The sequence below is a fragment of the Vanacampus margaritifer genome, chromosome 6 (genome assembly GCF_051991255.1).
Source record: "Vanacampus margaritifer isolate UIUO_Vmar chromosome 6, RoL_Vmar_1.0, whole genome shotgun sequence".
In the NCBI taxonomy this organism is placed as follows: Eukaryota; Metazoa; Chordata; class Actinopteri; order Syngnathiformes; family Syngnathidae; genus Vanacampus; species Vanacampus margaritifer.
This window is the reverse complement of record NC_135437.1, coordinates 12,665,241-12,692,557: the sequence shown is the minus strand read 5'-3', so window position 1 is coordinate 12,692,557 and position 27,317 is coordinate 12,665,241. Positions and strand designations below refer to the sequence as shown.

General features: G+C 38.8%; 1 protein-coding gene across 2 annotated transcripts in view; it reads left to right on the top strand.

Annotated features, from left to right (window-relative positions):
- Window positions 1-27,317, top strand: part of LOC144053366 (voltage-dependent calcium channel subunit alpha-2/delta-1) — a 91,396-nt gene extending 64,079 nt beyond the window's left edge. For both annotated transcript variants that reach the window (XM_077567756.1, XM_077567755.1), the window contains 16 exons: window positions 5,174-5,234; window positions 5,345-5,436; window positions 7,502-7,583; window positions 9,963-10,025; window positions 12,157-12,260; window positions 12,750-12,845; window positions 14,147-14,214; window positions 14,303-14,341; window positions 14,413-14,484; window positions 15,934-16,086; window positions 16,174-16,226; window positions 16,553-16,608; window positions 16,886-17,015; window positions 18,474-18,586; window positions 20,907-20,989; window positions 23,810-27,317. In XM_077567756.1, coding sequence (XP_077423882.1) covers window positions 5,174-5,234; window positions 5,345-5,436; window positions 7,502-7,583; window positions 9,963-10,025; window positions 12,157-12,260; window positions 12,750-12,845; window positions 14,147-14,214; window positions 14,303-14,341; window positions 14,413-14,484; window positions 15,934-16,086; window positions 16,174-16,226; window positions 16,553-16,608; window positions 16,886-17,015; window positions 18,474-18,586; window positions 20,907-20,989; window positions 23,810-23,923 — 1,379 coding nt within the window. In that variant the 3' untranslated portion in view covers window positions 23,924-27,317. The remainder of the gene's footprint in view (window positions 1-5,173; window positions 5,235-5,344; window positions 5,437-7,501; window positions 7,584-9,962; window positions 10,026-12,156; window positions 12,261-12,749; window positions 12,846-14,146; window positions 14,215-14,302; window positions 14,342-14,412; window positions 14,485-15,933; window positions 16,087-16,173; window positions 16,227-16,552; window positions 16,609-16,885; window positions 17,016-18,473; window positions 18,587-20,906; window positions 20,990-23,809) is intronic.

Here is a 27,317-nt window from a genome sequence, read left to right as displayed (position 1 = left end):
TATTACATTTGGTGGGATCTTGGTGATAAAGTGAGTTGAATAGCTTCATTTAGACAAAAGCAGTGCTTTGCCACAGGGCAAATTGCAAGTGTTTGCTGTAGCTACTGTTAGCCTAACAGCATAGAGATGTGCATCTCTCTAATAAAAGACGATTCGATTTAGCATTATCTTGATACCTGCAACAATACATTTTAAAGTTGAATGATTTGATTTGCTTAGTTTCAGTGGAATAACGATACAATTTGATATGGTACGGCTCAATTTGAAAGGGTATGATGGAATGAGTTTTTGTTAAAAGTGAACATTTATTTTACAGTATGAAATTTAATTAAGTTGTCAGTTAACTGTAAGTTGACCGGAAATATGGCATTTCCCTCAAAGAGATTTATCAAAGCTTATTTTTGAAATTCACTTGTTAAAATGTGATTTTCTTACCTGGTTGAACTTTGACATTCATGTAATCTTGCCATTTTATCTTGTAATAATACAACTTTATCCTGATAATATTACTTGGCGCAATCCCAGCTGTCTTCGGGCAGCAGGCGGGGTACACCCTGCAGGGAACTCTTTAGACAAACATTCACAACCACACCTTGGGACAATTTAGAGTGTTCAATTAATCTACCATGCATGTTTTTGGAATGTGGGAGGAAAGCGGAGTAGCCATAGAAAACCCACGTTGGCACGCTGAGAACATGCAAACCGTGCACACATTGTGTGACATTTGCACTTTTTAATGCAAATTTATACTAAATTCATATCAATTATTCATTAAAAAAACTAAATCTACCATGTCACTCAGCATTTGCCTAAGTAATAGTTATTAAAATTTAAGCTATAAAATAAGTGATTGTTAAAATAGTAAATAAAAATCTCATATTGAAAGTAATGAAAATAATAATTAAGCAGCTTTCTAGGAAGCCTCGGATTTAGTCTGTGGATTCTTTTTGTATGATTTTTCTACTAAAAATAAGTTTTATGGTAAGTAACTGTAAAAAAAAAAAAAAAAAAGTGAGTGTTGCGATTTAAATTTGACTTCCACTTTTGGTTTTAAGGTATACACAAACAAGTCCACATTGTTTGAGTTGTGAATTCTTTCTGTACGATTTTCTACTAAATTCTCTACTACTTCCTTGTGTGTCTTCTCTGCTGGACATTTACAGCATCGTCTTGGGGCAAGTACTGACTCTTCTGTCCTTTTTTTTGTAATGTGATGTTTCTTCCGCTTCTTGCATGCTTTTATCTTGCACAGGTTTGTGTGATTATTACATTTAGCGCTCTGTTGCCGATTACTTACCTCACAGGGTATTATTAGCAGCAAAAAAAAAACAACTGCGAGTTCAGCGTAAAAAACCATCTGTCTCTAGTGCATTTTCATCACTTTGATGTGTCTCTACAAAGCCGTTTGGCTAATGGAGCAGTTATCCCAATAGATGAGATTTTGACTGAGTACTTTGGCCCTTGTGTCATTCCCTCGCCACCATAAAGAGCCCGTCGACGTTTACGGGGCCATTAAAAGAGCTCAAAACCCACCGTGCTGCTTGGGCATGGCGGCCATCTTAAAGATTGTGTATTTTCCCCCCCCCCCCTACAATTTAAAACAGTTGCCAGTTGTTTTAATAACACCGATGTCTGTCACGAAACACTCAAAGGATTTAAGGATCTATGTCTATGTGGCAAATGGGCACACTGGCTGTATAGCCTGCTGCTGGGCCAATAGTGTTACAACTAGGGGTGAAAGCAGGGGTGTTTGGTACCACTTTTTTTCTCAGACCATTACCTGTACGAGTACTCAACTTACAAAAAAAAATATACAATGACAATAATTTTCCTTAAAATTGCAAGAAATTAATGGCAATGTTCTATTCTTCTAATTTCTAGTTCTTGCTCATAAGAACCGATACCTTGAAATAAGGCCAGGTATTGGCCTAATACCAATACAAATGATACCAGACACAAAGTGTGTTTTAAAAAAAACGAATCAAATCAAACTTTATTAATAAAGCACCTTTCATACATTAAAATACAGCTCAAGGTGCTGAACAATTTAAACATCCATAGTACAATAAAAAGATAACCCATCCCTCCCCCCAACATCCACATGATCATACCCACCAACACACACACACTCAACAACAACAACACAAAGAAACTGGTAACATTTTATTTGTATTTTTTTAATTAAAGGAGCTGAACACAAGTTACCGAGTTTTTGCAGATTTGCGGCCCCTCTGGCGAAAAGCGTAATGGAAGCCAACGATGTGCACGCGCCCAGAGTGCCGAGACGTTTGTTAGTGGTAGTTTTATTGTGCATTGCTTATGATAAATAGACCCTATCGCATTTTCGTGACGAGGTCTTACCTTTTTAGCAAGAAAAAAGCAAGCTGTGGGTCCCGTTTCATCCTTTTAGATCTTACCACCTACTTCAATAGTAACGCTGCTCCATTATTGATCCACGTTCTCCCGTGACGCTTGTGCAACTTCAGTTTTGCCCTTTTTGTCACAATTGACGGGTGTTATCCTTTCCTGATCGGTATCGTATCTTGGAACGCAGGGGAGATTTTTTCCTCCTGGGTCAGAGTCACCTCCGGGGACAACTCCCGGGCCGTTGCATGTTGCCAAAGTTTCGTCCCGATGGTCGAACAAAAGGAGCCACCAAAAGAGGGACTGTCTCACTGCAATCTTGGTTTATTATTATTTTGACACACTTTTATATCCGTTGTTGCACACGCTTATCTTTTTCCACGGTCTCATCCACACATTCCCAAACACTTCCGCCTTCCCAGCGCTTCCGCAGAGCGAGAGAGAGAGAGAGAGAGAGAGAGAGAGAGAGAGAGAGAGAGAGAGAGAGAGAGAGAGAGAGAGAGAGAGAGAGAGAGAGAGAGAGAGAGAGAGAGAGAGAGAGAGAGAGAGAGAGAGAGCATGCACAGTGCACATTCCTCTTGTCACGCTCACGGAGAAAATTTAAGTTTCAGTCCCAAAACCCTCATCTTTATTTCACTCTACAGGAAAATAGGGGCAACAGCCATTGTGCCAAAATAGTGCCTCCTGCCCATTATACAATTATTCAAATAAGTGTGGGTGAAAAATGTGGTTATTTTAACACTCAAACTTGCGTGCAATGGTGACATCTTCACTCGTCTGTATTGTTATTGAGTAAGCACACCTGTCCGTAAGATGTAAAACTTTATATAAATAATTAATAACTCCAGCAGACAGTGGGTGACATATGACATACATACATAGAGCCCAAACTGGGATGTGATGTCGGCTAGCTCGGGGCACTGGAATGATGCGCGCCCCACCTTGGTCCTATATTGTCTTTTAATGAGAATCAGTGGGTAAAGCAACATAGATACAGACCACAGAGATGAATGACAAACTCTTACACTACTCATCATGTTTTGCATTGTCGTATCAAAATACAGATATATTTTAAAAATATTTTTATTTTATTATCAATATTTGATTGAGCCATCACTGGAGGGCAAGCACTCCAGAGACCTAACTATTTGTATGCAAGCTGTTCAAAATTCCATTTTCCATATTAAGTCCTCTTTAAGTTTCACACCAGAGCTGGACCACCACTAACATCTCCCAACTGATTCATAAGGAAAAATTGCCCCCCCAAGTAGTAGCGCATAAATATGCGTTCCTATACCAGAGGGTGCTATATGGAGCTGGCCAATAAATCTGCCTGTCATCTTTTTACGCGAAGGATGTCGTTTCATCCCGCAGCACATTTCCATGACAATGTTCAAAGTGGGGCTTTCAGTGATGGCTTTTGCAGACAGCGCCACCACGCCAACTGAGTAAATGCTAAAAAAAATCTACGAACGGACGGTCGTGAATGACGGCGAACGACGCCTGTCTTGTCATTTATGAGATTTTGAACGCTCCTCCGCAGCCTGGAGAGATTTTCTTTTGGATGTTTATGACTGTTGTTTCAATGCATGCTCTGATATTCTAGTTTATTAGAAAATATTTTCCAAATACTTTCTTTAGTTTCTGATTTTCCTTCTCCTCTCCTCCTCCTTCTTCATGGGGGTCACAGGGCAAATAGGCAAGTATTTCATTCCTTATGAGCCGCCACTCTTCACCTCACTCTCTTTATCCAGCACCTCATATCTGTCCAATTTGTTATGTGTCAGTGTAGGCGTGTCAGTGGCCGTGTGTGTTTGTGTGTAGACCTTAGTTGCCATCTATGTGCTTTAGCATCACTGCAATATAAAAACTACAGTCCTAAAAAATAGTCATGCCTCAGAATAAAACCAATGCAATTTCCAATTGTCATGATTTTCATAAATTTTTCACATGTTGTCAAAAACACTTAGGCTATGTCCATTTTTGTGTCTTTTATTTATTTATTTATTTTTTAACATTTTTATGTTTTTGGGATGTCTGCATTCAGTTTCATTTCAAAAAACATAAAAAAATAAATAAAAAAATATATGACAAAATGGACATAAGTGTTTTTCACATTAAAAAAAACACATTTACTTTTTCCCCGATTTTATTTTTTTTTAAGATGCATTCAGTTTCAAAATACTGATGTCCATTTTTCACCCGACTTTTTTAATTTTTACATTTTTGGGATGTCTACATTCAGTTTCATCCCAAAAACATAAAAATGGCAAAAATGGACACACGTGTTTTTCTCATAGCAGCGACGATAGAAAATGAATGGATTTGAATTTGTCCATTCCACATTAAAATGTCCCCTTTGTAAAATCATAATTTACTCTGCAAGCAATGTTTTTAGGTGTTTTTAAGGTATTCTTAATCATTTAAGTGTAAAAACTGTCACTGGGTCCTCAGCCTTAACTCATTGCTTCACCTAATATTTATGCTGACTTTCCACTGTATGTTATGGTTTTATTATTTAAGCTTATAGAGTGCTGAGCAGCCAGGACATAGAAGTGTGTACCACTTTCCTGCATAGTTTTTAGTTGCGGATCTACGGTCGTCACCACATTCTTCCTTCCAAAGCTAAACAAAAAGCGAGAAATCCTGTCGTTGAAAATAGAAGTAAAGTTCAAGCTCCATTGCTGGTTTTTGAGTAAGAATGAGTGTGTGTGAACCTGAATCTGAAAGCACAACATTTTTGCAGGTACCGAAATGCCAGTCAAGTAATGTAAATGAAGATCTGTGTGTGCGTTGTTTTGTCCCAAAGTGATGGAAACCCTCCAGCTGGAGAACTTCGACAACTTTGGTCACACCTTTATCGCTCCACGGTGAGTGGGCTAAGTCCCCCTTCGGCCACTTTCCCCGACTGAACGTACCGTTGCGCATGCCGGAGCAAATGTGGTGGCGAGAGTGAAACTGACGGTTGCTGTTTCTTCAGGGAGTACTGCAAAGAGCTGACGTTGTCGCTCAACAACACCCAGTTTCTCCTCGATTTCAACCAGTACATTGATAGGAACACTCCAGATGCATGTGAGTCATGCATCTCTCTCAGTGTTTTGGTTTGCTTTCTAAATACTCGCACTGATGGTGTTTCGGCCTTCATCAATGTACACTGAGTGCGATAAACGTGAGCCCTGTCAAGTGTGTGTGTGTGTACGTGTGTGTGCATGCGTCACAATCTGTTTTCATGTTTGAAGTTGTGCAATCTTCACCCCTGTGCTCAGCATCTGAAGGGCAGAGCAGCTCATTTGATGAGTCAGGTCTGAGCAGGGTGACATCAGGCCCGATCGACTGAGCTTCCTAGAAGCCCCGTGTTGTCATTCTACGCGGAGACTCATCGGGTTTGATTGGTCGTCATCTAATGGATCACACCGGCCGGTATAGCTTACTGCCATTATCCCGCTGCTAATGGAGACAGCTATCCCTGATCCATTTGGAGCCAAGGTCACACTAGGCTGCTGCCTTTGAAAAGTTTGGAGTACAAAACAGGGATGTCCAAAGTCTGATTGGGGGCCATTCACAGTTGAAGCGTTTTAGTAGCTCACTGCATATTCTGTTTGTTATATAAAATTAGTCGGGGCCAACATCATAGTTATGATCAGATCAAAAATAATATTGTAACAAAAGTTGAACGTGACAAGATATCAAACTTTTTTAGTTTAATTTTTACAAGGAAAAAAAAAGCTTACCATGATGTTAGCAGACTTCAAAGCTAATTTCTAATGCTAACTTTTTCCAAAGTCAACAATAACACAAAACTTAGATTTTTCCCCCTTTAATTATGTTCAGAAGATGTTAACCTACCTAATTTAGCAAAGAGGCCACATGAAAACTGAAATGCTGGCTCGAGGGCTAAGCTAACATGCTAACCTCAACTTTGTCTACTTTAAAAAAAAACTGTATCTAGAAAAAGTATAATGTTTTGTTTCAATAAATTGCTACATGTGTAAATGTGGTATGTATTGTTATAAATTAAGGAGAATAGGAGGGACACATTTTAAACCAAATTATAAGCGGTCACTAAAATGACTTCTTTACACTTAGGCGAAGTCAAGACCTATTTCCTTTGCAATATGTTATATTCGTCCGCATTGGTCTAAACACAGCAATCTGATTAGTATCGAATTCGTGGAATATGAGTTATGAAGCAAAATCCATCTGTTTTTATCCATCTCAGGTGGCGGCCATTTTGCCACTTGTTGACTAAAAATAAAAAATAACATCACAGTTGCTCAGCACTCAGTCGACAGCAAGAAGCAAAATGGCCGTCTCCTGAGATCCATAAAAATGGGTGAATTTTGCTCTTTAATTCATATTCCACAAACACAATATTAATCAGAATGTTGTGTTTAGACTAGTAGGGGCTCAAGAACTTATTAATGTAAAGAAATGTTTTGACTTTACGTTAATTTTGTGCATCAACTGCCAACTCATATTATGATGACTTATAATACACCCAATATGTAATATATATGAAACTGTAGATTTGCGTACTGTATTATATGGCCAAATCCACTTTCTAGCATTAGGACCACTATTACTTTTTTTTTTTAGCTAGTCTGTTTTTTTGGACAAATAGTAGCGAGAGGGAAAGTCACTAAATGTAGCCAAAACATAGCCAAATTGGCAACATTTCAGACATAAGTCGTAGTTCTGCCTCGCTACCTCTCTTGTACGAGTTTCCACAAGTGTGTACATCAAAAAACAACAACACAGCTTTCAAAATAAAAGTGGTATATATTTTACATTTTAGTTGGACTTCATGGTCATTGTGAGGGTCAGTCAGAGACTGTGGGCGGGACGGATGTGGTTCCCGGGCTGTAATTTGCCCATGTCTTACCTACAGTATATTGAATTGTTATTAGCATGTTTTATAAGCACAACTTCCTTCCATTTTTCTGTATGTGGTCCTCAAGTTTAGACATCCCTGGTCAAAAACTATTAAAGAGTTTTAAATGTTATCATCAATTAGCTATCAGTGACATTGTTGCTTGTTTTTCTTCCATTCATTTTGCCCTCACAAGTTTCTTTGCAAGTCTAGCTATTGAAGCCGTGACATGCATGATATGTAGACGGCATCTGTCTCCAATCACAGGCAATGTGTCCCTTGTGAGTCGACTCATCCTGGATGCCGGCCTGACAGCTGAGCTGGTTGAATTGTGGAAAGAGCAGAAAGTGTGAGTAGGAATCGTCCAGATTATTATGTATACTACGAAAATCAACGTTGCAAACATGTCAATTGTGTTGTCAGGTTTCATCCGTACTGTTTTTGTGACGAAATGCTTAAATTTGGCCCGATAGTCAATATGTGTGCACCCGGTTTAATTGCAAAGCATATGCTTAATTGCTACAAGGCACAAGTAGCGCTGCCAGGAATCATGTCAAAAGATGTCAAAATTTTCCATATTCCATACCATGTACCCACTTACCGACACTGGCAGTTAATTAGGAGCGTGTGCACAAATTTAAATACTATATCGGGTTCCAATTAGAACTGCTTTCCACAAAGTTTCTTACGCTTGTGCATGCGGAGCATCATACTTAACTATTCACAGGAGATAGGGGACAAGCCCTGTTGTAAATTGTGAAAATCCGCAAGTAACTACAGACGCTCCTCAACTTACGAACGAGTTACGTTCCGAGCGATCGTTCGTAAGGTGAATTTGTTCGTAAGTTGCTTCAGTGCTATATTTTGTATTATAATGTATGTTTAAAGAGAATACGTACAGTACTGTACTACGTATGTTAGAGAGAGAGAGAGAGAGAGACACACACAGTATGTACGTGTACGTAATAAGATAAATAAAATGAAGTTTAACTTACTTTTGCAAGATGTACTCGATGCTTAAGGATTTGATGGAGGAGGAGGAGGAGGAAGAGGAGGATTTTATATCATGAGAGGTTCTTCGTCGTCGCTGGAATGGGCTTCAAAAGTTACTTCCTCCTCCGTAACTTCAATGTAGGAAGAAGTTGAGGGTCGCGGAGAAGAAGATGAGGGTTGATGAGTATCTTCCTTGGAGGATTTACTAGAAACTGGCCGAAAGAAGCGATCTAACTACGATTGCACAGTTTTCTTCTTTTTTCATCATAAATGATGCGGTAGCACTGTATGGCATCATTCAATTGATTTGCAACCTTTGTGCAACGTTCAATATTTGGGTCTTGCTGCTCGAAGAGTGCGATGGCTTTATATATGAGCGACAGGCGTTTCTTCTTCTTCCTCCTCATCGACACGTTGCTGAGCCTCCAATGCTGGGTGAGCTCTCACAGCGGCAAGCGTCGGTATTAGCGGCGGAAAGAAGCACTACAGTACTCGGAAAAAGGTGCGCAATAAAAAATCTAACTTACAGCATCTCTTTCCGAACATTTTTTGACATGCGCGCAGACATGTTCGTATGTACCGTTGTTCGTAACTCGAATGTTCGTAAGTAGGGGAGCGTCTGTAATCTACGCCACAAAAAAGTTTATACAGTGGAACCTTGTTTTTTGTAATTAATCTGTTTACTGGATTATTTCACTTAAATAACACAGTGGACAGCAAAAATAAGTGATCATTTTCAGTTTGAATTATCATTTTAGCGTCGTCAATTTGACAATCATTCTCAAAGTTGAGAACCCGAAAAAAAAATTTGTTTCTAGCTTTTTTCTTTTTTTTAGCAAACAGCAATAGAACATTGACTGGTTTCACAAAAAAGTTTCTGACCAAAAAGTGGACACAATTATTATTTTTGTTTGTAAAAATAAACGGTCAACCAGAACAATGACTTTGATGCTATAATATAGCTTGCTTTTGTGACACTTAAAACTATAAAACAGAAACAAGACTGAGAAAGGTTTTTGATAGCAAAGTAATCATTTGTTCGCAGATGTGAAACTAATTAACACTGTGGCCTTTGTAAATTCACATTTGTCATTTACTCAAAGAACTGAATCATCGATTACTTGACTTCCAACGCATTGGCATTTCTCCCCCTCATAATCGATGTGACAAGCCGAGATTCACTCCCTAAACTTTATCTTCAACTCAAAAGCTACGCAGATCTCAAATCCAAAGTGATGCAATACTAGCATTTAGAGGAATCTGTTTTTCATTACAGTGGTTTACAAATCATGAATTTAACAAATAAGCTCAGCGAGAGTGTCTTTCACGCCTAAACAGTGAAAACGGTATTTGACGAACAGTATACTGTATATGTCGATGGCATTAAACTGTTGTATGTGAAGAATATAAATGTCTACAATGTTTACAGTTTTTTTCTGCTTAATATTATCATTGTAAAGGCTCTACACATACAAAATCAGCCCAAAAAAAACACAGTAAAATACACTGGGAGGCAAGGGAGATGGGTTGATTCCAGTTTCCGTTGGGTTCTGGATTCTGTTTTGACGTTTGGACCACATTTTTGGTTGCAAGTTCCAAGGGTATTCTGTACACTGACAAGTGACTCTGGTTGTGAAATTCAAGAGTGTCTTTTCCCCCAGCTGGGACTCACAGATGCACTATTTGTCGGCGTGATCCACTTCGAAGCTTGACTGTGTTTTTTCCATCCTCTCAGGAATGGGACGGTGGCCAGATTTGTAGCCACAGATGGAGGAATCACAAGAGTCTTCCCGAGAAGGTACCCCTGCTCGTCGTCGACGTTGCTCTTCTCTGGCGCGGCCAAACTAGCCTGCGAGCTTCAGCCAATTATCTGGGCACTCAAATACAGTATGTGCTGTGAAAATTGAAAGGGGCTGTGATATTTTTAGTCGGAGCTCTTTCTGGCCGCTCCAGTGGCTCTTCAACAAGAAGGATTAGGCCCATGCAGAACAAGGATCAATCCATGCATGCTTGCAGCAGCAGCCACGTGCATTTTAATTTCCTCCATTTCCTCGTCTTTGCCATGCATGGGTGGTCCAAAGTGAACATAATGTTAGTCATAATCACTTCCTGCCAATTGCCATATGTTGTCAATTGAGTTGTGACAAAATAGATACTGTGATGCATGCTCACATCAGGTATTGATATTTTCATTAAATATAATCAAAGGTACATCTGATATTTCAATTTCTATATTGGAACATTACATACTATTAACAGGGAGTATCCATAGTAATTTGTTGTATTAAAATATTTGTATAATTGTGTAAAAAATGTAATTTGCTAATCCACACAACAAAAATATGTTAGACTATCTTTTGAGGTTAATTAAATATTGTTACATTCAAACAGAGGTGGCAAATCCAGGTCCAGAAAGTAACAACCCCACTACAGTTTGGCTTTACCCTAACCAAAAAGAAGTATATTTAAATATGCTTGAAGTATACTCAAAATTAGGAGAGTGTTTTTCAAGTTTACTTTTTTTGTACTTTTTGGAAGTATACTGCACCAAGTAAATGTTAAGTGTACTTGTAAGTATACTAAAACATATACTAAAAGTTTACATACTGTAGTTTTACTTATAAGGCACTCGCTAAGGAATCAAAATTGTAGGTTACATTTATTTATAAAGCCCTAAAGATCATGTGGCTGGATAGTTTAGAGGCTAAGGTCGCTACCTTTAATACCAGTGTTTGCTGGTTTGATCCCTGTCAATTCATCACTGGGATTTTTGCTGTGGACATAAGTGTACCACAAAGTATACTTTCAAGTGTACTTTTAAGTATACTAAAATGTTCCAATTTAATCCCAAAGAGTTTGCTTAAAGTTTACTTTTAGTACAAGAATAAGTACACTCAAAAAATAAATTTAGGTATACTTAAGTATACTCTGTATTATGTACTTAATGTATACTACTTTTTGGTAAGGGTAGTCAAAGGGGCTTCTACTCCATGCTAGGTAAACGAGCTCTCAAGGAGCCGGTTGAGTATAGAGTCACCTTTGGCTGAAGTGTGCCATGGTTTTTACTTTTCTGGTCCTGGATTTGCCACCTGCATTCAAGTAAGACTGATGCTATTGTGAAACAAAAAGGGTTGGGTTCGGGTCAGGTTTAAGGTTATTGTTAGGTTGGGATTAAGTTAGGGATTTGGGTTTTCTAAAGTTAAGTAAGATGCTTGTTCTTTGAAGGCAACAACAACACCTTGAACTACTCCAATATAATACAGAAATATATACTTGTGCATGTATTGGATATTTTACCATTGCTAACATTGTACTAAGCCATTTTCACAATGATGGTTTGAATTCCAAATTGGAATCTCACCTATATTATATTAGAAACCCTTATGTTCATAATTCCTTACCATCTTACAGTCAATGTGAGTACAAAATGTTCAGGCTTCAGATAAAAAGAAAAAAGTCATTAGAAGCCTACTAGAACATCTGAAATTTGTTTGGGGTTAATCAAAGTCACGTCGAATGGTGGCAGGTGTTTGTTTATTTCTTTATTTTTTACTTCTCCACTCAAAAGGTTACGTGTTACAATCATGGTGGAAGAGGTTTTGAGAACATTTACTTTGGTCTCATTTTTTAATATCACAAAAACCTGGTGTTTGAACAGGGGTGTGTAGACTTTTTATATCCAGTGCAGATTATATATATATTCAAAAGCATGAACAAATTGGATATTTCTGTCACCATTTAGTCTGGTGTGTCACCCTTGGGTCTTATTTAATCTACAATGTAAATTCCCAAATAATTAAATACAATATGATAATGCCAACAGAAGACATAACCTTTAAAATCGGTTCAATTGTATCCACCGCATAACAGGAAGGTTAACTACACGTTATGTTAATTGAGAAAAAGTGATTTTATTATTTTTTTTGCAGTGCCGGAGAAGATTGGATAGAGAATCCCGAGACGTACGAATCCAGCTTCTACAAGCGATCCCTGGACAACGACATATACATTTTCACTGCTCCATCTTTTAATAGTAAGAACCTCGTGTGTAAGCACTTTGTTGCCGAAGCTTTTTTTCAGTCTGGTCTGGCATCAAGCCCCAGCGCCTTTGTAAGTCAGCCCGAACCGTCCTGGCGAAGCTCACGCTCGTACGCCGATGACATCATACCTTTTATCCTCAGCTTCTTCCCGGCTTACAGTATGTCTGTCAGCACTCATCCTCGGCCTCACTCTTGGACTGTGAGCTTCCTCTCTTGCTTATCTCCACTAATCTCTCCGGCAGACGTCAGGGGAGGCAAGCAATGAGTGTAATGTAGTCGGGGTAATACTCAACTGGATTAACACATGTGGGTTCACGAGCTCCACCGGGCTCAATGTGAATTACAAGCATTGGAATCCGTCCCGGCCATGGATAACAATTATTCCTGTTTTAAGTGTGGTTCTGAAACGCTTGCTTCTGCTGGCTTTTCAGCCAAATGTGTAGTAATTACATTCACTGTTCCCTCGTCTGTCCTTCATTCAGCTGCAACAGAAGGCCGAGAGAGTGTTTCCGAATCTGGTATCCTCGTCAGCAAAGCCGTGGATCTCACCATCAATGAAGTCACGCTTAAGCCGGCAGGTCAGTTGTGCTTAACCGCACATCGATTGCTGCTTGTAACAAAGACTTGAAGTAAAACCCACGATTGCAAATTTTAGGTGGGCTAATTCCCCAAAAGGAATATTAATGACTCAAAACCTTGCGATTAAAGTGAATTAATAAAACGATAAAGTTTTAATAATGGCAAATATCAAAAGACTTTGACATAGAAATACAGTAAATATTAACCATTTTCACCTTCCCAAACATCAACTTACTCATTAAGTACTTGTATTTTTTTTAAAGGATTTATTTCTTAAAAGTACGTAACAAAAGTATCTCAATGGATTTTGGTGGCATTGCACTAAAAGGACCAAAATGTAGGGAAGCAAGGAGGCAGAGTGGTATGGATATAAAAAACAATGATAATAATACAACATTTTTAACCAAAAAGCCAAACAAGGTACTGAGATAAATCAAATTAGCTAATACAAAAAACATGGTTCAATTTATCAAAGAAATACAGCAAATAAACTCACAACTAAAAAAAACATACCATGACTAGATTAGCGTAACAAATGACAGCAACAATGAACCAAGAAAAACGGAAAGACACCAGGGAGCTAAATACATGAGGTGAGCTCTTCCGTTAATCGTCAATTCCCATTGATGACACTGCCCACCTTTCGCCGAGTGCATCCGCATTTTTTTTTTATCAAATGCTTTATGACGCGAAGCCTCGCAAAAATGCACGAAATGGGAGGGACTATCTGTACTTAACCCGATTGGCGGACGTAAACCTGCTTCAGTCGGTGCTCAGTGTTTTTTCGAGGTGTCACGTCATTAAGCATACGCTGGAAGTTGGGCATTCTCATGTACGGAAATTGACGATTTACCTAAATTCCATCTCTGCTAAATAAAAAACAGACTGAGATAACGAGGCACAATTCTAAAAGAACATTGTTTCACACAAGGAACAGTGCTGATGAGAACGAGTGGAAATGAAAACCTAAAACGTAGATATCACATGAAAAAGGGACACGTCACAAAACATGAAACAAACTAATAAGGCAACAGAAACGCAGATCACGACATCATATTTATTAATATTGTCAACCACTGTAACATTATACACTGTGTTGAAATATAGGAAAAGGAAAAAAAAACTGTCTTTAATTGATGATTACATTAAAATGCCTTGCTTGTAAAACAAAACAAAAAAGTGTGAACCAGACGTCCACCATTGCACGCAATCCAATTTAGAGAATCAATATCATGCAAACACCAAATTGTGTCATGTTGGTAATATAAAACTGTTTTTTTTAATGCTACTCTGTTTGTAGTGGTGGGAGTGAAACTCAATGTTACTTTCTGGATGAACAGTTTTATGAACGCCACACTTAAAGAGAATGTAAGTGATGTTTAAATGATCATATGTATTACTATTCCTTTCACACATTTAGGCATTAGCACTGAATTCACTTATTTCTTTATTTTAGTGCAAAGATGAGATTTGTGGCTGTATGAGGAATGACAAGGTAAAACAATGCATGTTTTAAAAAACTTTTTTTTTTTTATCAGACTTGAAAACTATTTTGACCTTTTGCAGCATGTCGACTGCGTGATCCTGGATGATGGTGGCTTTCTGCTCATGTCTAATCAGGAAGATTACATTACCTTGGTGAGTTTCAATCATTTAAAGAGATACTGTATGTCACTGTAGTTGTTCGAAGCTGATAATACCAAGAACTTCATGTTAGAAAAACTAGTTTTACTTGGAAAAGCATCTTAGCCTTGCACATCAAATTCATGTATTAACTTTCATTGTAAAATCCAACAGGAAAAGCGTGTTTGGGGGTTATCTTGAGGGTAGTCTGTTGAATAAAGAAATATCACAGGATGAAACATTTTGCCATGTTGTCAGGAAAGGTGAAATCAGAAACTTTATAAGTCATCTATTGCATCTCATGGGACTGCATCAATCTCCTACCAAGGTCAGACAAAGGACCCATGGCTAAGTTACAAAGATGGCTTGCTTGCTTGCTTACTCTGAGCTCCTTTCAAAGCTTTTCTAGGACGTAGGTTCATCCTTGCCCCCACTGAAATACAACATCAGACGCACGAGGATGTTCAAAGTTCAGGTTCTGTCAGTTAAGGATGCTTTATTGAAGTGAGTCTCTTGTGGATTTGAGCCTCTCGCACTGAGATACTGACTATAGACTGCTTTAGGTCTCTATGGTCCAATGTTAGTACAGTACAAGTGCTGGCCTGAGGAATGCTTTTTGTAAGTTATGATAGTTCCTATTCTTTCCCAGGTGTCTTAATAAAGGGCTTTTGTCAAAATACCTCAAAGATTATGTTTTTTTTTTTTTTTAAATGTAATCAGTGTGATCTGCTATTATTTCATCATCTGGACCATAAGATTGATTCTGTGGTTTTTCATTCTCTTAGTTTGTGTCTGAAAAAAATCAGCTCTTGACCACACATAAATGTTCCTTTGTGACTCCATTGCTGATTATTTTGGACTGGCTCAACCAATTCAGACAGACATTCTACAGTCGTGAACTGTCTGGCACCTTGCTGCAGACCATCTGCTTTAAATTTCTCAGATCAGGCATTTATTGGTTGGATCTGGTATGTTCATGAATAGAACAAGCAAATGCCAGTGGTTCTGAAATATCACTGGTGGATTTTGATTGCATGAAGGATGCCTGTGAAAAACAAGAAATGGAACATCCAATTTTTCATCAGGCCAAATTAAGTCTTTGTCAGTGTAGAAAATGGGACTATCAGTGTACTATAGTAACTTTTTACACCACCCTCCAAAAAGAAAAACATGATTCCTCTGTGGCCATGGCAGAAATATAATACGGTTGCATAACATCTGACATTGCAGAACTTAGCAGAGGGGGGAAAGACATGGCAATAGCCCACTCCATTACATGCACCAGAGATGTGTTGACAGCTGCCTGTTTATTAAAAGGATTGTCTGCGTATGACTGAACTCTCCATGCAAATTGCCGTAGAAAGCAGATGCCAGTTTCTTGAGAAATGATACATTGCCTTGCAAAACCCCAATTCAGCAGCTTAAAAAGTTTTCCTGAACTGAAGGTATCTCTCGTGTTTCCAGATAGGTCAGTTCTTTGGTGAAGTGGATCCTGTGCTGATGATCAACCTGGTCAATACTTCCCTGTACTCATTCAACAAGACCTACGACTACCAGTCTGTTTGTGACCCGGAGAAAGACAGCAAGGCTGCAGCGGGGCTTCGCTCTGTCCATGTGGTCGGTTTGTCATTGGATTAGCTTTGCCAATTTGGAGAGGGATTCTTGAAGGGGTTTAACCTCCATATCTGACTTTTTTTTTTGTAGCCAACCATAACAGAGTTGCTCAGTATTGGCTGGTGGGCCTCCACTGCTGCCTGGTGAGTTCATTTGAGGCATACTGTACATTCTACGTGTACTGTATCTATGTTGTTGGACAACATAAGAATGTTGGGTGCAGTTGGAGTCAATTTCTGTCCTTTAAGGTACACTTATTTATGATGTACTGTGCAGGACTAATCGTAGGACTTAAAGGTAAAGATAATCAATCAATGTAAGTTTTTTTTTGTGTGTGCTGCTTAATTCACATTCCATACGACGTAAAATTAATCAGAACATAGATAGATTTTGTTGTAAAAAAAATGTTTGACCTGATTTCCCCTTTGAAAGGAACAAACTTAAAATAGAAAAAATTGTCCTTGTGTAGGTCTATATTCCAACAGCTCTTCTATGGCCTCATGTTGCCCAACCTTCTGGAGGCAGGTGAGCAACGCAAACATTTATAATTGTTCCCACTTTTTGCTTCTCTCGTAATGCCCTTTTCTACTACCCGCTCGACACGGCTTTGCTCGCTATTGACACTTCAGGTATTGGCAGGTGTTGGAATAAACCATTCTTAGAATTTTGTTCAAGCGTGTTGAGTAGATACCAAACTGTTGGTCAGTCATCAGTCAAGCAGTTTTGTCAATGCTACAATAATGTGAAGTGGAAAAGCGGCATTTGTTTACGACAAACCGTTCCTTGTGCAAACTTCATTTAGTGGAGTCAGCGGATGAGGACATTCCTGACGCCATGTTTAAAGAAAGCTGCATCACAGAGCAGACTCAGTACTTCTTTGACAACGATGAAAGATCTTACTCGGGGGTCCTGGACTGCGGAAACTGTTCAAGGTATGTCTGTTAATTTCTGAGTACGCTCTGTCTAGTAAATTTTCATGCGCCCCTACAAACTATCAACTTTCTCCTCTATGTGCGAATGTAGTGTATATGACACTATAAAGATGTCCCTCCTTTCCTCAGATCCTTTTCCTGCACATCCTTCTGTTTAATGATCCGTGGGGATTGGTTAGGAATAGTGTTGCCTTCCTGAACGGCCTCTTTCGGTTTTTACTTCAGGCACATTTGACCTTGATCTGCCACTGACAGGAATTGCAGGGGGAAGCACAAATGTTCTTTTATCTGTTCAGCTTCCCCCAGTCTCTAGCTTTTCTTCAAATTCACCAATTTCCACGGGCCGCTGCACATTTACTTTGCTCTAACCTTCTTTTGTGTCAATTTGAAGGTTAAATATGGCTGTAATTACCCGGTGTTATGGGTCCCGCGTGTCTGGTTCCCAATGTTAACGGCTGCAAACACACAAAGCCTCATGGCGGCCATAAAAAGTCCAATAAGAGAACCGCTTAGAGAGGCCACATGCACACCTGCATGGGTGCAAGTAGCAAATGGGACTGCTTATATTACATAGCAGCTCATAAAGTAAATCACTGCAATTGTAGCAGAATTACTAAGAATACATATTTGCGCAAACTTGGATAAAAGCTTAGCTACTCTAAGCTAATCCTGTTTCAATGATGCAGTAGCGGGCGCTGGTTTTCAGACGTAAAATTTCACTCAGCTCCAGAGCTACAGTACCTAGTTGCCACTGTAAAAGTAGTGGATAAATCCTTTACCGGGTTGAAACAAGCTAGCCAGCTACAAGCGTTGTCTGACTAATCCTCATAATGTCCAGGTTTTTTTCCTTTTTGTAAAAAGTCCGCCTTGAAAATTATTTTTTTTTAATTTTTGCCTTAAAATAATGTATAAAGCCCGTCGTGAAATTTTACCAGTTAATATACAAATGAAATATATAAAAAAAAAAAGGAAAAGTGAGTACAAATTAAAAGGAACAGACCTTTTCTCCAAACCTAAATATAGAACAAAACAAAATGAATGTTGTATTTCAACTCACGGTGTCAGTTTGTGGAACAATCTGGATTGTAAAAAAAAAAACTTCTCAGTCTATCTGTATTTTAAAAAAAATGTATAAATTACTGGGAATATATATTTATAGCAAATATTGTGTTGATCAGGGGCAGATATAACACGTTTTTACTTCTTTCTGTCCTCTTTTATTTATTTTATTTTAAAGAGTGAAATAATGTTTTGAATTGAATTGAAATTGATAGATTTATGGATGGATGAATAGATAATGTTAGATGTGTAGATAGATGGGCAGTTATGATGATCCATGTTCTCAGTGAAAATTCAAACTAACTTAAGGATAAACATTATACTCAAACTTAATGCAAGAGTACATTTTTGTGAACTTGGTACTAAATTCACACTGCATCATCTCCGTGTGCTCACCAGGATGTATCGAGCGGAGAAGCTGCCCAACACCAACCTGGTGTTCCTGATCACCGACGCCAAAGCCACGTGTTTGTCATGTGACCCCAGACCTCTGCGACAGGCCGAACAACCCTGTATCCTTTCACTCAAGTCGTAAATAGTCAACATGGGAGTGACACGTCTTTTTTTTTTCATTCCTGAGTCCTTCCATCCATCAGCCCTTGTGACAAGAGAGCTTTAAAGTCGGCGTCCAAGGACACACGCCGAAGCACTTTCCAGCAGGTCCCCTCTGAGCGTCCGCGGGTGAGCAGTAAACCAGATGCGGCGCGTATGAAAGGCGCTCACGTTACTACCAGATTGGCTTTTCTTTGTTTCTGGCCTGTGCGCCGCCATCAAGTTGAATTAAGGTTAAGAGCAGAGGTGCACTTGTATGTTGAAATGTAGGCAGGATATCTGTTTGACAGATGTGGCTTAAATGTGGCTTCTTGCTGCTCGAACAGTAAAGGTGTCATCGTGAGCGTTTGCCACGGGGTCACAACTGGCCGCATTTGTTGCCACTAAGGTAATGGTGCTTGCGCAGTTTAACACGGGCGAACAAATTGTCCTGTTTAGAACTATTTGTTGGCTTTTAGTCTCAATTGGGCTTTTAGTTGTGATTGTTTTGGACTGTTACTTGGTGTTAAGTCGGATTTATCGTTTCCTGATGTGATTCGGTGTCTTGCGCGTCTGCGGTTTGCTCCCTGACATTTGTTTCACTTGTGGGCTGTCAAATTTGTGCCTTCTGTGTCGATATAATCAGTTCCTTACACAGGCGGGATTCTGGCAAGGACATAATCATTAATTTTTTTCTTGTTGTTTTTTTATTTTTATTTATTTGTAAACCTTCTGTGTTGAGATCATCAGTTCTTTTTTACACAACCCATTTTTTACCCCCACTAAGGAAGGACATAATAATCTTTCATTTTGTATAGAGTAAGCCCCATATTTTCAGAGTAGCAAGGTTGTGTTCATCCATTGTATCTGTTTTTGTGTTTTTAGTTTACTGTTTTTTACGCTTTATGCGTCAATACAATCAGTTCCTTATGCAACCTTTTTTTTTTCAACCACAGTTACGTTTATTTTTCTTAGAAAGGCTGCATAACAATCACTCACTTTTCATAAATTATGTCCAATTTTCTTGGACAGTAGCAAGGTTTTGCTCTATCCTATTTAGGTTTTGTGTTTTGGTCAGATCTCATTTTATGCCTTCTGTGTTCAGTTCCTTGCACATCCGAGTATTTTCCACCTTTTGTTGGAGTGTATTTTCTGAGATGGGCATAACAATCACTCAGTCATTTTTCAGCAATTATTTCCAATGTTGTTAGATTACGTTGTACACTTTTACACATTACACTTTTATTAGTTTTTGGTGTTTGCTACTTTTATTTTTTGCTTTGTCGGGTAATTAGTTCCATAGACATCCAGGTTTTTTGTTTGTTTGTTTGTGTTTTTCAACCTTTGTCTGAAGGTCTTTTTCTGACAAGGGCATAACAGTCATTAATTTTTCATTGATTTTTTTTTTTTTACCAAGGTTGAGTTCAGCACTTTTATTTGTTTTGTGTTTGTTTTATTTTACTCCTCCTGTGTGGAGATAATCAGTTCCTTGACCGCCTGGTGTGTTTTCCCCTGCATCTGAGTGCTTTTTTCCCCCCCCGATTGTGTCCAATATGTTCAGAGTTAGGAAGGTTGATTTAACCCCTATCAGGTGTTTCTTTGTTTGTTGGTTAGTTTGCAAGATTTTGCGATTGATGTAAATGATTTCTTCTCATCTTTCTTTCAAAAATGCACTTTAAGATAGTTCAATTTATGCTGCTCAGCCAAGCACACACAGACAATACAAATCTATTTGTGTTCCATTTGTGCTACCTTGTGTTTTGCATCTATGTTTTATTTATTTTCTGAAAATTGCCTGAATAACTTAAACTATTTATTCATCAATTCATGGAGATTTTGTAAATGGTGGTGCTAATAGGAAGAGGGAAGAAGCTATTGGTATGTCTGCTGGTTTTTGTGTGCATAGTTTCAGAGTGCCACACCTGAGGGATGGAGCTGGGAGAGGTGGTGACCAGGATGTGGAGGGTCAGGGAAAATTTTGCCCACCCTGCCATTCTTGCAGCGTACAAGATATCAGAACCATTATATTGTTCTCATAGAATCATTATTTGTTTTATATACAGTATATATACATCATTTTAATATTATGACAGTATTATTTCATAACTTTTGTATTGTACCCATTGGGACAATACTCATAAGGCAGTAGTTTTAAATGTATCTATCATAATAATCCAAATTTTTAGAAAACAAACACGACATATGTGCAATGAAATGTACTTTGCATGCGTAAGTTTAGTGAGGAATGTTACTCTGTTTATCACCACATTGTAGCCGTTTTTCTGAAAAATGTATGTTCAGCTGAAGGCCCAGATCAATGCGAGCTGGCCCAGAACCCGAGGTACCGCAAAGGGCCCGACGTGTGCTTCGACAACAATGAAAATGTAAGACATTGGCCTCAGTGCCTGTGAGCTGACAAGACAGATTTACAATAGATGTTATTCTTCACAAATGTCATTTGCTTTCAGATTAGGATCAGTTTGGGCCTTTGGGTGCAACGTTATCTGTCTGGTTACTCTATTGTGTCCATATTTGTAATTTTTCACCATTTTTTATGTCATCGTTTCTTCTTGGTCTGTCGTCCTGTTGTGTTTCTTAATGATTTCTGTCTTCATCTTCTCATTTTATTTGCCTCTGCCTCCCACTGGCTGTTGCTCTCGTCCATCATGCTAGGATGAGCCCTTGTGTCCAATCAGCAGAGGGTCCACATTGAGCTACTCAGCCCTGCTCTTGTTTCTGTTGCTGCTGCTCACTGTTTTTGGTTAGTTTGTCTATGTAGGAACGACGGGTTCAGAAAGATTGTATATTTTTTTATGGCAGTTATATTCCAATGAATGTTTTAGGTCATGTGTGTTTATTGCCGCGCTAATAATTTTAACCTATATTCCCCTTGTGAGGACAAATTACTGTCAAATGTGTATAAAACCTTAAAGCTAGAGGCTTCAACAAAAAAGTAATCTTCATTATTCTTTATTAAACTGAAAGCTATTATTATCATTATTATTACTGTATATGAAATAATTTAGATTAATTAAAAACAGTACAAATGCAAATCAACTCTTAATTTATTAATTTATGCTTAATATATATTTTTGACATCATTGTTTGTATTTTTTAACTCTTAACACCGATATTTGCTACTTTATGAATGAAATGCTAAATAATATACAATGATTATACTATTAATAGTATTCCTATCCAAGAACTTTACTGAATTGATGTGTGTGATTAATATAATTATAGTATTTCTTTATTTATATTATCATTGCATGAATTATGAATAATACTTGTGGATATTATTATTATTATTTAAGAATTATTAAAATGGAAATGTAATTGCCTTTTAATTACCTATTAAAAAACATATTAATATAGTAGTTGTATGATGCATTTCCCTCGTGTAACACTTGGAGATTTGCTTCACTACCAATAAAGTGCTTTGCATAGAACGTCATTTCAGGAAGGAATATTTTAGCTGCTTTGTTCACACCCATTCACATTCAATTCATTAACATGGTTTCCACCAAAGAAAGAAAAAGGGTGATGCGGTTCATGTGCTGCATAAACCAGCATAAATTGGCAAAATCAAAGGAGGAATGTGGATAAAATATTGTTCCTGACCAGCCGACTTTATAGTGTATATACGCTGTCTAAATATTTGGTCTGAAAAATGGTGTCATATCTGTTAGCCCTGCCTTTCATTGTTTTTTTTAAGCTTCTTAGATCAGGACACTTGATGTCTGTGAGTGTGTCCTGGGATTCCGAAAGAGGAAATAGGAAGTGGGCCTTTCTCATCTTTCCATCTCTACCTTACTTACTTTTAGCTCTGCTCCTCATAGGAAGACAGATTGTGTCACTGAAGTAAACAGAGGAAGCCCCGCATGGCTTTCCTGCCTTTTGAATCCAGGCCACTCTGAAACCTTTTCAAGCCCGCTGCTGGCATGCCAGAGCTTCCTGAAAACTCCCAACACACACTCACACGCACACAGTTACAGTTGCGGGAAGGTACTGTATATTACCTCACTTAGTTGGCCGTCTTGTTCATAGACAATAAGATTTTGCTGAACTCTATTGCTAACCAAAACAGTAATACCTACTAAGAAGCATTATTTCTTCAAAGGCTTTTTTTAGTAGTCCTTCCCTTACTACTAATACATTATTAACAAGCTACATATTCAAAATTGGGATAAGGTCATCGTAGGGTTTAAAAGGTTCATGTCAGCGTATTTCCCGACCTACTTTTGAAACAAAACCCTAGGCCGCATGCATGAATGCTCTTGGTTTTAGTTAGAACATCTGGTCGTGATGAACTTCAACCTCGTTACTGCTGGAATGAGTGTAACAATAAACAAACAGGTCACAAAAACAACTTCACTACAGTAAACACTCTTGGGCTGATGGCAGTAAACTAAAGCAATTGAGCATAAAAAAAAAATCTACACGAGTGTTTTCGGTTTACAGCAGAGAATTAAGTTTGTTATATTTTGGGACGTCATAGTCTGTCACTTTTATTGTATACATTTTGATTAGAAAAGTAGACAGGACTTTGTCTTTGTGTGCCGCTTAAGGCATATTCTTATGCCGCTGTGCAAACTAGTCCATTGCTCGCCGTTTGCAACCTTGAAATGTCTTATGTAGATGCCGTCGTAACCTGGGGACCACCTCTAGCTATAACCACCACACCACAGATGAATCCGCAAAATTCCAAAATTTGCTCTTTTTGAATAGATGGCATGATTCGAAAAATGCTCTAAAAGCGGCAGCGGCCATCACAACCAGCAGTTTGGCAGATAGTTGCCAATTCTTCAAAATGCCATAGATTGGTTAACAAAACTAGCCTCAATCTGTCGGCATTATAACCCTTCAAGCAACGGATATTGGAACACAGATAATGCAGCAACACATGTAGCCAGACAATTTATTCACAGACATATGTTTTGTAGCCTCTGTGGGAAAAAAATCCTGTATATTTGTGTAAATTACAGTGTTGTAAGTGCTATTCATTGAATAAGATTACAAAAATTTACATTTTATTTTATTTTCCATAAAATATCCCCTATGATTTGCATTGCATTATCTCCAAATTATTATTTCAATTTAAAATCTCTGCATTGCCACGCAATTTCTGACTATTAATTTTCATTAGTGTAGAGTTAGTTGTCGTTCTATTTGTGTATCTAACTGACGAAGGATTTCCCCTGCAGGAAGACGACTCTGATTGTGGCGGCGGGACCGGCCTGAGCCCCAGCCTTGGGGCCACGCTCGCTGTCCAGCTGCTTCTGCTGCTGTGGTTCGGCACGCCTTCGCCAAGCTCGTGACGCCTGCAAACGTCCAAACCGACGCGGCTAGGAAGACTCTTAGCGTATGTAGAGGAAACGAGGCAGCAAAAACGCTCTGAAGAAGCGAAGGCGTCATGTCAGGAGCGGGAGGATGCCATCCAGGACCGTATGAAGATGGTTTGACAAATGCGCTGTTATTTGGTTCCTTACGCAGTCTCGGCGTCTTCATTTTCTGATGCCAAAGGTTTCTCGCTCATTTTTTTTTCCAACGCTAACCCTGCTCAGCTGCTTCGATTTCATGCTGCACCCCCAAATGATTTTCCTGCGGGGTGCAAGGGTAAGCGCGAACCAAACCCTTTAATTCTGTTTTGTTTTCAAGATTGTGTGCTCACTGGCAGCGTTGATTTGTGTAGTTGTTGCGATTGTTTGTATTGATTGCGTATCAAGGGCGAGTAATCCCCACATCACGTCACTCTTTTTGTTGTTGAGTATTTAAAAATGTACTGTACCCGCTCAACAGGCATTTTGCTACTAACTCAGTGTTGTATCGTAGAGACGTGTGCTTCATATCAAGCAAAGGACAATACTGTAAACTGAGCCCTATCGCGAAAAAGCATGTAATTAACACGCCCCCCCCCCCAAAATTTTGTTTAAACCTTAACTATACCGTAAACTATGACCCCAAACACTTTGTCATTTAAAAGTCATCTTGCAACTATGCCTCAAAAAATAAACATCTTAGGCTACAGACTAGTTTATTTATTTTTTTTAAATTGCACCTGAGGTGTGCATTATGATCATATGCAGAGAAGATTCTCCTAACAACCCAGGCTAAACTTAGCAACACCCCAACATGTTAATCTTTCAGTTGAGATGTATCACATCAACGACTTCATTGTGACCAATTCCTCTTTACTTTGTTTTTGTGCATTCTTTAGGCTTTATAGGGACAGCAAAGCTTTTTCAGCAAATAATACAGAAAAAAATAAATGCCAATATTCCTTTTCATAATGTTTCAAAACAATAAGGGCAACAGTCCTTTCAGGAAGCTCAAAAGCAATTGACTATGTGCTGCTGACCTGAACTGACAACAAAAATTGTTTTTGGGGTTGCACTTCCAGATGCCCCAAATGCCACGACCCGTCCCCACACTTCTTTTAAAATAATAATAATAATAATAATTACTAGGACCTGGCCTTATTTCAAGTCATCGGTACTAGCAACAGTGGCCAATGCCAGTACAGTATTTGCCAACTGTTTTACAATCAGGAACTAAAAATTGCGTATCAAAAGTACCAGTGGTATTGGTACTTGGTCTTGGTATGGGTGACCACTGACTACTCAAGAGTTGAGCACTGGTATTGGTCTTGAAAAAAAAAAGTGTTATTGAACATCCCTAAAATCTAACATTTGTATTTGATCTTTGGGTTTCCTTCATTTGATGCATTGAACTCCCATTGCCTGCATCTTGACTCAGATACCCTTTTTTTTTTTTTTTTGCTGCACAGAACCCACACTTACCACTGACGAAAACAAGGTACTACCTCCAGTTCCTGCTCAGCCGGGATTACAAGCATTTGCTTAAAAATGACAAAAATGCTAAGGCGAGCTTACCCTGTTGCTGTGCCTTGGCTTTGGACACAGTGGTGTTATACTCCACAATCTCTTCTTTGCTGCAGCTGCCCTCAGTCTCCTCTGGAATTAGATTTGACAGCCTCAAAGCTAAGCAAGTGCAGCCGAGCTGGTCATGTGCAGTGGAAATGGGGGCAACTGAAGAAGCGATGAATTAGTATAATTTCCGGTGTAACACCTAGTGATCTCTCACTGTCTGGAACTCTCTGATCTAACCATGCGGCCCACCAATCAATTCTCGTGAAAATTCAGTAGGATTTCATGCAATGTGTATTTCCGTGGTTTTAATACCTCAACAAACAGCAAAAAGCACAAGGCAAAGCTTTATTACTCCCTCAAAGCTCAAAATCAGGTTTTGATATCTTTTGGTTTGTTGCTTATCAGGATCTTGATCTTTAGTTTATGCCATTTGAATCAATGAATCACTGTCCGTACAAACTGTCCGTAGCCCCCCAGAATTGAAAAAAATGTTACACTCTGTCCGTATTTAACGTCTTTCGTCATCCCCTAAGTGACATCCTAGTTTTTGGATAGCAGCTAGTTACGCAGCTATCAGAATTGGCTACAAACACATTTTCATCAAACTGTTTACTGAAGTGGTGCATAAATCAGGGAAAAAATCCATTAGCGTATTGGTGCGTATTGTTACAGTCCCTTTCCATTGGGTCTAAGTAGTGGTCGCTCCTCTTCGCAGTTGGAACCCACTCGGTAATGTGCAGCACTGCCACCTAGAGAACTGGAGTGAACCAGTTGTTTAAAACTAAAACCCAAAAAGCTTTTTATTTATTTATTTATTTTTAAATGATATCAATCAATCTTGTGCTGTCTGGAGCAATTATGATAACAAAAGATATTTTCTGGGAAAATATGGAGATTTAATAGCACGATATCAAGTAGTTTTGTTATGTTCATTTTGCTGGCACGTAGCCGAACGGTGCTCAATTGGATTTCTTTTGTGCAAGTCCCTACTAAATTCACGTGAGAATGTGTTAAGCGCCAAAACGTGAAGAAAAGATGAGGAATGCAGTTTCCTCCTGGATCCACTTCAGCCGAAAGTTCATGCTCCAACATTTCACAGAATTTACTTTCTGTATTCTCTCTGCATCACCCGACTCAGGAGCCAAGATGACTTGTGAATGAGCTTAATATCAAACATGACCGTCTTTTTGTTTTCCCTCCCCTCCTCCTCTTCCTGCCTGTTTCCTCTTTGTTGTCGCTCTATTAAAAGTGCTGTGAAGCAGAAGCTGGCTTAAGGCCTGTACGTCCAAAACGCTGCAAAGTTCCCGGGTTGAGCTTTTTTTTGTTTGTTGTGTTTCGAGCGCCGCCGCGGTCAGCATCAGGGCCTGCTGGAGAGAACGTGAGAGGACAAAGTATCAGTGATCATCCAGCATTGCCTTACCTCTCCGTTTTAATCCGCATCGTGGTCACCAGGTGCGTGCCTTCTGAGGGTTCAAGTTCTCTCCACCTTGCCTTCGTGTTGAGCTGCCGGTGCTACGTGTGCAGGTGATGCCTGTTTATCAAAGTGTTGATGTGTGTTTAATCCAGAAGGGAGGTCGGGGAGGTTCATCTTTATTGATGCGAAGGCCTCCTCCTCCTCCATGATATCTGATTGTGCTTTAATACTGTACATGATGTACTCTTTTGTGGAACTTGACTATAGCCTGAATACATTTTTGTATACATTTGTACACTATTTACTGTATAAAAGAGAAAAATAACAGAAAGGGTTAAAAATGTTTATAACATGGTGTTGATTATTGTGCAAATATAATATATTCACAATAAAAGTGTTGTATTGTTA